The 14047-nt window shown below is 41.5% G+C and overlaps 1 protein-coding gene across 1 annotated transcript in view; it reads right to left on the bottom strand.

The window, feature by feature from the left end:
* Positions 1-14047, bottom strand: part of Btbd9 (BTB domain containing 9) — a 366300-nt gene that overhangs the window by 302844 nt on the left and 49409 nt on the right. The window contains exons 5-6 of the mRNA XM_005360314.3: positions 11245-11464; positions 8038-8157 (exon numbers count right to left, since the gene is read on the bottom strand). Coding sequence (XP_005360371.1) covers positions 8038-8157; positions 11245-11464 — 340 coding nt within the window. The remainder of the gene's footprint in view (positions 1-8037; positions 8158-11244; positions 11465-14047) is intronic.

Genomic DNA, 14047 nt, shown 5'->3' with positions numbered 1-14047 from the left:
AAAAAAAAAAAAAAAAGACTGCCAAACCTTGCCAAGACAGGGTTAGACAGTTTCAAAATTTTCCTGCCTCTAAAAATGATCTGTCAGTTATTCTAGGCCTTAGCCAAAGCTGGTTGCTTCAACCTTGAAAATGGAACTTTGAGCAATTGTCCAGGTAGTTGGTTGTCTGTCATTTTTTGCATATTTGGAAGTTGCTTGACTTTACTTCCTGTTTACTCAAGTAATATTATTTTCCTTCTCAGGTCTTTAATGGGGTTAAAGATGAGATAGCTGCAGTTACCTTCCTCTCATGACTTAGTCAAGCCATTTCTAACATAAGACTTAAACTCCTTAGGATAAGATAACTATTAAAACATTCAACATATATTTCTTGCTTATTATTGTTTATGCTGGTTGTAATTCTAACTTTTAAACCTGATATTTGCTCTTATTGTATATAGTTTTATATTGTAAAACTCTTATTTAGACAAAAGGGGAGATGCTATGGGAACTCCTTCAGCCAATGGCCTCTGAGAAGCTGTCCCACTTTGGGTGTGGTCTTGGGTACTATGTAAGCAGACCTAGGGGTGTGGCCAAGCCCCTTGGCTGTTAGATTCGGTTCTGTTCTCCACTAACCTTGAGTCTACCTCTAAATAAAGAACCCTTTATTATACTCCATTCTGAGTTAGTGTAGGACTATTTTATCATAACCGACAACAAATTTTTAGTAGATTGTTATTTCCATTACATCATGAGTCTCTTTAATCAACTGCATCTTGCTATCTGACGTAGATACCTCCTACAAATGGTGTCAGGTGAATGTCTGAATAGATAAATCCTTTAGCAACAAAGAAAATACATATTTTGGGGGGTAAATTATAAAAAAGGATGTTTGAGGACTGATCAGGCAGCACCAATCTGTTTGGACCTAACTGCTTGGAAAGCAACTGCTAACAGAACAAAATATAGCTCTTGCCCTTCCATAATGAAAATCAGCAACTGGTATTTGTGGTAATAACAGGCTATTAGTGCCATTAGCATCCTCTTCATGCAATGAGCTTGTTAACGCTCTCTAAAATTACAAAACAAAATGCTAAGGAAAAGGACAACCCCGATCTATTTTCTCATGTTCCAACCCTCCACTATACACAAAAGGAGCTCAAGCGTTATCCTTTAAAACAACAACATAAAACAAAAGGCCTGGATTCAGCTGAATAACACACATAAACAGCCATTTCTCAAAGGTCTTAATAAAAATAAAGCACAGTGTTTGGGTTTTGTTGTTATCATTTGGTTTTGCTGTGGGCTTTTTCCCCCCAATAAGAGGACTCTAGGTGAAAACAATAAATAATTTCTCAACTTAAAAAAAAAGGCAACTCAATATGTGAAGAGATCTTGTGAAAAGAGATTTCACAATGTTTGTTGTTTCTAAATACAACTGAAGCAAACAAACCAGGAAATAAGAACACCGGTGGGTTTCACTCTACAATAACAAAGCCTGAAAAGATCTTAGGAGGAACCAAGGGACAGAAAGATTTAAAGCTCTATTGACAAACTGACTAAGCATACTGAAAACAAGGTTTGCCAAATGCTCTTAGGAGCATGTTTAAGAAGAGAACTTCTTCAATTGCTCATCATCATCACCAACTGGGAGTTCGTCCACTCGGTGGCTGTCACCAGCTGGACAGAGCAGCCTTTGGTGACAGTGAGCCTCCTGCAGTATTCCTGGAAATGGCTCTCCCCACAGGGGAAGAAAGAGATGTCACTCTGGGAGAATGCTTCCCAAAAGGGCAGAAAAGGTTCTGGTTCCTGGGTCCTGCAACTCTAGAGCAGGACTGTTCCGTTTGTTTTGCTAGGTTTGATCTGACTCAGTGTTTATTCTGGAGGTTGAACCCAAGGGCTGGTGCGTGGTAGGGTGCTCCCTCCCTCCTTGCTGCACATGCAGTGAGGGCAGCTTCTATACCACCATCACACACACACCCCACCCCTGCCACCACCCAGTAATGGCAGTGTCTGACACAGAATCAGATCCTTTGGTTAAAAGCTCAGATTTCCAACACTCAAGTTCTTCATCTGTACAGCAATGGAGTCGGTTCTCCTCCCATGAGGCCGCTGTGAGAATCACAGGGGGAATAAAATGTGGCTGGGTCCACAAGTGCTCAATAAACATCAGGCTGCTTCCTTCCAGCCTCCCTAGCCCTCTAATCCTCTCCCTGTATCCTCATTCCTGTTTTTCTGACTCCTCATATATATTCAGTGAATCTGTTACTCTTTTATTTATTTCAGAGTTCCAGAAGAAGGCCTGAAACCCTTATTTGTCAGAAGCTGGAACAACTGTGCTGTGGAAGCCCACAAGTCCCCTCCGCTGTGCAGATGACGACTCCTGAGTTTGCTGGCACATAGTGGACATCCACGGATTCTGGGCATAATTAATGCTTCCATCAGTAGGCGACTCAAACAGTACAAATGTTTCAGATGTTATTTCACAAATCACAGACTTCAAAATAATTTATATTTAAATATGGTTTTACTTAAGAAATCATTTCAAATTCTCTTCTGCTCTAAGTAAAATTGTTATAATTTAGTGACACCATGTGGCTACGTTTTGCTTTGCATTCTTAGAAAAAATGCTCCTCTCTCTGCAGGTTGTTCTGTGCTAGTTCAAGTACAATATCAAAGTTATAGGTAGAGGAACAATTCAAACTCAGTGTTGGCTGAAACAGCTACTTCTTTAAAGTGGAACCCTTCCCACTTCTTTTCCATGATAAATAGAGCATTTCTTAAATGGTTGAGCTTTCTGATCCCAGGAGGAGAGTAAAGGCTCAGCATAACTGACTAGTAATCTAAAGCCTCCAGGTGAACTGCTCAATTATGCCACTGTTTGCTTTTAAAAGCAAATAAATGTTATCTCTGCCCAGTTAGGGGGCTGGGGGAAGGAAATAACAGACATGTGCGTCCACACACTGTCAGCATGGCAAGAGAGAATGCCTCCATCAATAGAAACGCTTCTTTTCACGTTTGTTCTCTCCCCGCTACATCTACAGCCCTGGGTAGGTACCACAATCTAATGAGAACGAGTGGGGGGAATGCTGTAGCTGATGTCAACAGGGATGAGGGTGAACTGAAATGTACAGTAGCAATAAAAGAGATTCAAGTGCCTCATGCCAACAAATGGTACGGTTTTAGCACACATCTAATGAGGCTTCCTACAGAAGACCAACTACATGAGCAACATTCGCCAAAGCAAAGACCAGATAATGCCATTTCCTATAGCTGAGCTCACAACACCACCCTGGCAACCTTACTTAAAAATGCATCTCTGCTCCCATTGATCCTTGTTACGCATAGTGCCATCTTGACAATATGAAGTTATAAATTTGATCCTTGTTATCCATAGTGCCATCTTGACAATATGTAGTTATAAATTTGATCCTTGTTATCCATAGTGCCATCTTGACAATATGTAGTTATAAATTTGTGCATATGCCTCTCCCAATTGACAAATGTGGAACCCCTGACATCCATCAGAGCTACAATCTCAGGATTAAGTACAAAATATAGCACAAAGTAGGTGCTCATTTGCTGACTGAGTAAGTGGTAGCTAAAACATGAAGAGAATTTTTCCTGAGTTGGTGAGGCACAGCTAAATTCCTGTTCTGCGTGGAAACAGAGCCCCTCTAGTGCGATGTTTATCATCACTGAAGGCCTCTAATGGAACCCCTGAGACTAGAAAGACAGACTGGCAGATGTTCTGTGACACCCTTTTCTTTGTCTGTGACATACTTGGCACATTGTAATTTCTCACTCTAAGAAAAGAGGAAGGAAAACCACAGTAATTCAAACAGTCAACAGGAATCAAAGGCAATCACTGTAAAAGAGTCAAGTATATGCTACAATTCAGCGTGTGAGAAACAAGGCCAGTCTCATCAGGGTGTAAGCAATCACTGTTAAGTGAACAACTCTAAGTTAACAACTCCCCAACCTAAACCATCCCCTCCTCTGTCTGCCTGAATGGAATATCGGACTATAAGGAATTTTTAAAATAAATTTAAAATAATAGAAAAATATGTAGCATTCTTTAGCACTGGATTGAGGAACACCTTTCTGAATAATATATAAAACTAGAAATAATTTCAAAACACTGATTTGAGCATCTCTTTTAAAAACATAAAAGTCTATTTGACAAAAGAGCATCAATTTAACACTAAAACCTAGTATCAAGTCACATAGCACACAAAAGAAAATCACACATCGCACACACATGCACGCACGTCTATATCAATGCAAAGGTCTTACAAGTGACAGAGTATGGTTTGCTCTAAATTGAAGATTACACTAAACTGCAAGTCACTTTTCTTCCTTTCCACCTAAGGATTAAGGATGGGGGCAGACAGTATTAGTCTAATCTTCTGGTCACACAGAACAAGCCCCACTTCACATACAAACAGGGGTCCAGTATGAGTCACTCACTTCCCTCCATTCGTCATCATGGTTGAAATGATCACTGTGGTCTGAAGCCTGGCACTATCTTACTGCAGCAGACATAATCCACTGCTGTGCAGGATGAGCACTGCCTCCATCACACTGCACAGGTATTGCAATGGCAGACTTAATGACTATCTATACACATACATACACACACGTATACATATATAAGAATCAAAATATACAAAACTGCTATAAACATTCAAAAATGGGCAAATTATTAGTTATTGATATACCTGTTTGTGGCGGGCCTGGGACTGTCATGTGTGACCCGATAGTACAGGAAGTACCCAGAAGACTTGGCTACTAAGAAAAGTCTTAATAAAAGCCACCATGCCAAGGATAGGACCTTCTCTGATGATCAACAGTTCAGATTCTCAAGTGGACAAAAATAAAACTCTGCTATGTATGTCTACTTTCAACCAGACATCACCCTCTGCGCTTGTCAACTAGCTATCAAAGCGAAGGCCACAAAGAGTGCTGTTCCCGTTCTTGATGTGTGTGGGTGCCAGGCTGAGGAAGGCACAGATTTACCACAAAACAAATGTGTGAGATAAAGCTAGGATTGGGGTGAGCCCCATCTACAGCACAGCTCAGTTCCAGGCCACAATGCTTGTTCCCTCTGGCCTGGTCTCAGAAAGAGGTGCAGGTAATTTCCCTCTCCTCAGTTTATAAAGTATCACCACTGTCACTGGAACAGATCAAAGCTGCCATCCATGCAAAGCATTCAAAACCTTCGATTTGAACCTCCAAATTCAGTTTCCTAAAGAAAACAAGCTCTGGAAACGCAGAGCTATGTGCCTCCTGGGGAGTCTGTCAGCACTCCACCGTCCTAAGGAATGACGACCAAAATGAAATAAGGAGCGGGCACAGCAATGCTGAGTCACTCATCGTTACAGTCGGCACCTGACATCACGAAACCACACTACACACAGAGAAACTGCTGCATACAATGCCACAGTCTAAGGTCTGCTCTAAAGTGCAATGATTTGGAATCCAAATTCCGTGCCTATAAGAGCTTGCAATTTCACTCTTGGAGGCAAAAATAAAACAAACACAAAAGATACTAAAGAACAATTAGGTGATATACAAATACACAAATTAGCTAACAATAAAACCAAATCCTTACATACTAAGGAAGTATTTCTTTGCAGAGGGAAGTTCCTGCAAGCAGTTCATTTAGAGCATTGTATAAGCAGTCAATAAGTGATTAGGAAGGAAAATCAATGCATCCTTGGATGTTGGTAAAACCTAATTCTTAGATTCATTTTAAAATATTGTTAGAGCAAAAACCTAATCCAAGAAACAGAACTTATGAAGAAACATAATAGATGAGTTAAAATGGTTATTTCTTACTAATATGGGCCCTGAGATTCCTCCCTTTTCTTGCTGTCACTGTCTCTAGCAGCACCTTTGCTCAGATTTGGAGTTTGGCACTGATGAACTGTGGTGGTATGAATGGGAATGCCACATAGGTACATAGATTCGAACGTTTAATCCTCAGCTGATAGAACTGTTTGGGAAAAATTAGGAGGTGTGGCCTTGTTGGAGGAAGCTTTTAACTGGGGCTGGGCTTTGGGCTTTCAAAAGCCCAAGCCATCCAAGCAGGAGGTGCAGGGGTGAGTATGGGTAGGTAGGGGGGGGATAGATGCGTGCTCTGGGAAAAGGTGAAAACCCACAGTTACTGCTCTGGAACCTGCCTGACTGCCTGCTGCAAGCTCTCACCACAACGGCCATGGACTCAGCCTCTGAAACTGTAAGCCTCAATAAACTCTTCTCTAAGTTGATTTGTGCATGTGTTTTTCCATAGCAACTGAATGTAATTATTATGACATGTACTAAAACAAAAGCTGGCAGCATAAATAAAACAAAAAATGACCCTGGCAAAGTTAAGTTCATAAAGGAGGGAAAGAAAGAGGGAGGAGGAAAAATGGAAGTGTTCAAGGGAAAGTATACTTTGTAGATGCTAGAGAGCCTGACTGAAGGCAGCTGGAGCATGGCGATTGTCCCGGCTGGAAGCATGGTAACTTGTCCTCAGGAGCCAGGTTCACATTGTTTCAGATTACATAGCAGTCGCTATCCTCCCACTCACGTCAGCTTAGGCTGACACGCTGTTTATTTTTTAGCCTGCTTCAACCATTACAACCTGAGTTACTGCAGACTGCATCTCCTCCTCTTTCTCCTCTACCTCCTCCTCCTCACGGGTCACTCTCTCCAAATATCTGGTGGCAGCTCTGGGATATGGAATCTTAATTCAATTTCTGGTCCCTCTTATTTTAATTCATCCCAAACTCCTCTAAGTAAAAGAAATATTTTAGTCCCTCTTTGGGGAAATGAAATGGATTTTGTTCATTTATACACAAGAGGATCCCTGGGTAACAATACTGTGTCCAGTAATAACAATAAAAATGTACTAGTGGTGGAAAAGTTTCATGAATTCTTGTGCTGAGTTAACCATGAGTTCACAGAGGTGACTCCTGGCCAGGAGACTAAGCCAGGGACATTCTCACCTGCTTCATGTCAGTCACGACTCCAAGTCAGAGTGGATGGCATCTGACGTGGGGAGGAGGTGAGGTGATGGTGAGGGGCTAGCTCCACATTGTCCCTGTTTTTTCCAACCATTTCTCTTCCCTACTCTTCTCCCACACCTATATATAAGCCTACTATTTTCTGCCTTTAACCTCTTGCCTTAAAGATTATCATCGGAGGGCACTGTCCAGTGGGAAGAACAAATCTATGTAATATTCAGGGAACTTCAACCACCTTTACCAACTCCCAACTTCATTAACTTACATGTTTTGCAGAAGTACAGAAAGTTTTTATCTAAAGAAGAATGTGAACTATTAGAATAATAATCTTTCAGCACTCTCTACAACAGTCCTACCTGGGGGCTGGGATAGAATCGCCTGGTACTGAGAAAAAACAAGGTGAGCATGAAGCCTATCAGCTAAGCTGGCCTTGCGCCTTTGACCAACCGCACTTAAAACACCTGCTCTGGCCAGGCAGTGGTGGCACACGCCTTTAATCCCAGCACTTGAGGGGCAGTCGCAGGCGGACCTCTGTGAGTTCAAGGCCAACATGATCTACAGAGTTAGTTCCAGGACAGGCAAAGCTACACAGAGAAACCCTGTCTCAAAAACAGACAACAACAACAACAAAAAACATCTGATCTGGCACACCCCACCTGCCCTGGCACACCCCACCTGCCATCCTGATGCAGACAAAGGCATCCACAACTCTCCTCCCACTCTGGGCACCATCAGGGAGCCTTGAGGAAGATCTTCCCTGGATGTGAAGGAAACACCACTATCTAACCACAGCTGCCTTCTCTGTGTAGACAACAGGGAGTGCAAAGAGCACTCCATCCCCACACTTGCACTGAAAAACACAGCACAACACGCTGGACAGCTCCCAGTGCAGCCACTCACTAAGGTCCATAAACTTCCCCTACAGGGTTTTGTTTTTCTGTTGGTTTTTTTCTTTTGGTTTTGGTTTTTTGAGAGCAATCTCCTTCTCAAACTCGAAATGTCCTTAAATAAAGATGGAAATCATTTATTAACAAAGAGTACTTACCTGCAGACTCGAGCTGGGAAATACAACTTCTGCCAAGACCGACACAGGTAATGTGAGTGATCTATGACTCTGATCCAGTCAAGTTCATCCATGGACACTTCAATAAAGTAGGAATAAGACCTAGGAATTAAAGGAAAGAACAGGGCACAGTGACAACAGAAAACCAAAGTAAGATATTAAAATGTACCAAAATATAGAATAAACTAATTCTATTTGCTTCAAAATAACATTTATCAAATTCAGGTAGCAATGAAAGCTGTATAAAACACTCTCCTTAGCATTTACTCAATGTATTGACATTTCCTCTCAGTTTGTCTTTCTGCCTTAATCAAATGATGAACTACTTAAGAACAAAATGAAACGGAAGACTGTTTTTCCTCACATTGCCCAGATGCCTTGGTCATGCCCTATTAGCAGATTAATAAAGCCAAGAGGGAGGACAGGAGAGACAGAGGAAACAGGAGCAGAATTGGGGAGGTTAGACAGAGAAGGGACAATGAACAGAAGCAGCAAGAGCCCTTTCTTTCCTCCTCCCACGGCCCCTGGTCTAGGTGTTCTGCCCTCCCTTCTTGGCAGGGAAAGTTAAGTGGAAGGGTGGAATAGTTCTCCACAGAAGGCAGCTTATCTCCAGCCACCTCTCAGTCTCCTACCATACCACACTTAAAAACAGCCTGCTGGAAAATAAACGACATGGGGGAAAGATAATGCTTGTTTCTTTGGGATGCATCTTAAAACTTGCCAGCTAATAACCTGGCTGTAATGAAAACAGCCCATCATCCTCCCCTAGGCAGCTGCCCGGGACCATTACATGCTGGTCCCATACTGAAAACATCTGTACTTCCTTGCCATGAGCCAAATTTAAATTTGAGGTGCAGTTATTACTTGTACTGTAATATCAACAGGAACAATCTCGGAAGATTTAGGTGAGCATAAATGTCAGCCTGCAACCCACAGCTGTGGCCAGAAAAGGTCAGCTTATTTTGTGTCATCCCCTCACTTTCTGCTGTCCCCTCAACTCCCATTCATTTTATCGCTCAGCCTCAAACTGGCTATAACCTTTTATTGAACCTCTCTGGGTTATCAGTAATGTGGGATATAATTTTACAACACATCACAATCTTTTTGGCTTAAGATTTTGAATTTTTCACCTTTACTTCAAATGTTAACAATGCTGTGAGAAAAGAACAGGTAAAGCTAAGTCCTCTGTGAATGGAATACAGATACTAAAACAAAGTGGCCGATAAATATTTAACATCATGGGAACAATGAGCTGTGCTTTCAGGTTCAAGCACACTAGCCTTTTCCTTTATTATTTTTATACCAATTTCATTATTAATTAGATGAATGAAATACGTAAAGCCTTTAGAAAGCCTACCATATACAAGTAATGGAAGTGCAATATAAATATTATTACACTGTTATTATTAACCAGGGATTATTGGAAATGAGAAACATGAATTAATTCTAACCACTTCGTCAGTCATGCACCAAATATCCACACCAAGACACATGTGAGGAAATGCACTCTTTTTTTTTAAAGGATTTATTTCACAGCACACATTACATGTGGTTGTGAGTCCCCAATGTGAGTGCTGGAATTTCAAACTCTTGCCCTCTCCACAAGAGCAGTACATGGATCTGAACTACTGAGCCATCTCCCCAGCCCCATGAAGTATATTCTTAATAAAAACAAAACAGCTATCACCTAGGGATCTCAAAAACAACACTACACATACAAATGCTGACTGAATCACCTTAAAAAGATTCCCTCAAATGGTCAAAAATTCAAAGTGTTACCAGGACACACTCTCTTCCTTCCATGTGAGCCCTGTCACTACTCCCACTGAACCGACAGGCCCAGACCCAAAAGGCACAGCAGGTTTGGTAGGCCTTAGGCTAAAAGTACTACTAGAGACCACGTAGTTCTGCTCATCAGTGCCCTGGTGCTTCTGACACCAGGAATGCACAGGCACAAGCAGACCAGAGTTAGACAGAGGTGCTGGAAGGAAAGCACTCTTGGAGCTGCTAAGAAACTGGGCACACGCAGTGGCCTGAAGATTACTCCACTTTTGACTTCATTCCAAGGATGCTTAGCTATGCACTGAAAGACAATTTCTTCAGTCATTTAATGATATGTATTTTAAAGTTTTCATAATATCCAATATTAAGGAATCAAATAAATAATGTTTACTTATATGGAAGGATGCCAGATAATATTTCAAAACTAATAGAATGTTTTAAATGTAGTAACTGAAACACACTGGGCTTTAATTTCATGTTTCAGTTACTACATTTCAAAGGCACAGTGGGGCACACACATCTGTAATACAAGAATTTGGGAAATTGTGGCAAAAAATCCAAGTTTGAGATCAGGCTAGGCAAATTATTAAGACTCTGCCTCTTAAGGAAGAAAAATAAAAAGTAGAGGTAAGTTTTCCATATAGCTAGTCTATATTTTGTGAAGCTACGTGAAGACTCTGTAATGTGCATATGTGTATGAAACAGACAGGGAGAAAACAAACACAGATACATACGAATTTTAGTAATGGGTAGTGGTGAGATTACAGCAGTTTTTACTTTCTTCTTTGTGCTTTTCTGTATATCCCAAAATAAACACTTATTCGGTGCTTGTATATAAGGAGGACAAAAGGGGGCTAGAGAGATGGCTCAGTGGTTAAGAGCACAGGCTGCTCTTCAGAGGACCCAGGTTTGATTTCCAGCACATACATGGTGACTCACAACAGTCTGAAACTCCAGCCCCAGGGTATCCAGCACCTTATTATGGCCTCCAGGAGGCCAGATACTCATGATGCACATACATGCATGCAAGCAAAACACTCATAATACACAAAATAAAATACCAAAAACTTTAAATTTTAAAAAGGACATTTTAAAGAAATCTAACTTTTAATTCTTCCTCTACAACTAACCAAGAGAAATAGCAGAATGATCACAAATAGGTCATTTAAACTTATAAAACCAAAGCAGATTGTCACTGAGTATCTAACAGTCTAACAAGTTGTTTTGGCTGTAGTGTTTCATCATAGCAATGGTAACCCTAAGACAGAGACACTGTCTTTCTCAATAACTGCCCCCTTTGCCATTAAATAAAAAAGCAGTAAGGGAGAGGAACCAAAGCAGATGACCAAAAAGTTAGGTCCTCTTCAACAAATGCAACATCAGTGTCTCAGGGACAGAAGGCCTCACCGGCTGTCGCGGTCCCACAGGAGGAGGCGTATGTGGTTGATAATGGACGGCTGGCCAAGCTTGATCTCAATGCCAGAGCGGCAGTCATCATCGATGGGATGCCTGGAAAATCCATGATCCAAGTCATAATTTTGAGTGTCACCATCCAACAAGGCTGACTTCAGCTCTCCTTTCACAACCTGGGCTCCGTACTTCATAGTTGCGATGTTTTCTTCTGGTACTACAGTTAGAAACAGAGCGAGTGAAGGGGTGACTCTCATGACTCTGTACTAGTGAAGGGAAAGTAAACGTCTAAGCATTCTAGTTAACTCTAGTATCTGCATTTGATTTTAAGTTGCACAGGCATGAAGATGGAAATGAAGAATATAGTATGTCCACCAAAATTAAAATAGCTCAGCATTCAAACTGAATGTCACTACCACATCTATAGTGAGCCAGACACTAGACATTAAGGGAACGTCACTACTAGAATCACAAGTAGCAGGACAAGCAATCCTCTCTGTTCACCCCGTTAGCAGCTTTAATCTAATGTCTGCTGACCAGAAACAGCACATCAGATGATCCGCACCCGCCATCCGGACCCAGGACAGGTGTCCAGCCAACAGGCCGAACGAGAGAAGGAGAAGCCCCAGTGCTGCTCACTGTGAGCCACATACAGACAAGACGCAGCAGTTTTCCATGCGGAGAAAGGAAGAGCCTACCTTAAAAGAAAATAAACATCACTTGATTTTTGTTGTTGTTGCTGTTTTAATTTATTTAATTTTATTTTACGTGCATTGGTGTGAGGGTGTTAGATACCCTGGAACAGGAGTTACAGATAGCTGTGAGCTGCCAGGTAAGTACTGGGAATTAAACCCGGATCCTCTGGAAGATCAGCCAATGCTCTTAACCACTGAGGCATCTCTCCAGCCCTGTTTTTTTTTTTAATTGAAAATTCAGAAGCCTGTAATCAGAATCAATATTGTAGCTATCTTAAGCTCCCTCCTTTCTCCAATGAGAGATTAGTGTCTGGGACTTTAAAGTCATTTATACATATCATGCTTCACAGGTAAGGACGGTGTCTCCAGGGACTGACACCTAAACCAGCACTCTCCTCGGAAGACACAAGGCTGCACAGACATGCTCAGAGACTGAGTCATAATTTAAATCAAGGCTGTACCCTGAACTGGATATGTCACCTGGGAGAAATTACTCTTTCTAAATGTCAATTTCTTAAGAGGACAATGCTTGTCCCCTACATGTCCCCTGTGAAGACTGAGCAGGTGTTTGTAAAGCATACAGTGTGCTCTTTTAGAAACAGTCATCACTATATTGCACGTACGAAAGAGAACTATGCAGGTTTCCCAGCAAGCACATACAGTTTGGCCATATAGTATGCAGGAAAAAGGGAGACTTATCAGGTGCACAAAGAAAAAGCAGGAGGAAGAATTCAGCACTGCAGATATGGTGGGAATCGGCTTGTGGAAGTTTACAAATAAAGACAGGTAACAGTGGCTCCAGAAGAGGACAACGAATTCAGCTAAATGCAACTGAACAACTCAGGAAACAAAGCAAGTAGAGCAATGCTCAACGGCTGAAGTGGCGCCTTCACAACCTCCCACGGCCGACTCTGATCCCTCTCCATACTCCTCCCAGACACCGCTGCATGCACTTACAAATATTAGCTCTTTGATTTAGTCCTCATATTGCTCCCAGAGCACAGTACAACACTGCGGCCAGCACAGTTGAGTCGTGGAAGCAAGAAAAGCTCAATGGACCTGTTGTTCAGCAGAGCTGGTGTCAGACCCAGGCATGCAGGGGGTCCCACTGCTAGTTTAGGGCTCTGAGCCTCCTTCATAGGCAAATTCTGATGGGACTTTTAAGACAGCACAAGTTAAGACTGAGACACAGAGGGACTTGTGTCAAGCCTCCAAGCTTAGAAACTGAAACCATCTGAAGAGAGCTTCCTTCAGTACTAAAAATCTATCACACTCTAAATAATACAGCAGGTCCAAGAGTTTCTAATAATTACAGCTGAAATCTAAAATAGAAATAGTCTTCTTTTGAAGTCTATTTCAAGAGTACTTGAGCATTTTCTAGCCGTTCTCAACACGCTCATTCCCGGAGAGCATCTTTCGCTCCAACTGAAGACCATTTACACAAGTGGAAATCCCCTTGTGACAAGTAGGAGTACACTGCTAGATAAAAATACAGCTCCAATGTAATCTTTCTCTTCAAAATCTACAGTTAAATGATGAATTGAAAAGGAAAAGTCATCCTGGAAAATTTTATACTACAAAAGTATTCAAAGCATGAGTATTCTTAGTACCTGTATCTCTCTATCCATGAACAAAACAACTTTCAGGAAATAGAAGGCAGTAGCAGGAAATGAGCAAGATCATAAATAGCAATCAAAATGTTCTTTGCGTTTATGATTTATAATATGTTTTATAGCCATTAAGAAAAATAAGCTTTACAGTCCTATAGCTAGGTAAAAACAAACCAATTATTAGAAAGGGGGAAAAGGGGAAAGTTGGGTTATTTCAAGCTCCCTCCTCTCTCCAACTGAGATTAGTGTCTAGGACTATAAAGTCATCTATAAATCAAATTTCACAGGTAAGGAAGGGGTCACCAGGTACTGACACCTAAAAGCCAACACTCCAAAGATAGACAAGAGGTTGCATGAACATGCTCAGAGATTGAGTCATAATTTAAAGCAAGCTACAAGGTGAGAAAAGCTGAGGCACTGGGCTAACAACCCTGTGTTCTTCTCTTATGTTTATAATCATCCTAGGGGCATAGCACTTGAGACAGGCACTTACAC

This window comes from Microtus ochrogaster, linkage group LG2 (genome assembly GCF_000317375.1).
Source record: "Microtus ochrogaster isolate Prairie Vole_2 linkage group LG2, MicOch1.0, whole genome shotgun sequence".
Lineage (NCBI taxonomy): Eukaryota > Metazoa > Chordata > Mammalia > Rodentia > Cricetidae > Microtus > Microtus ochrogaster.
Note: the sequence above shows the minus strand (reverse complement) of the source record. Positions and strands in the feature narration are given on the sequence as shown.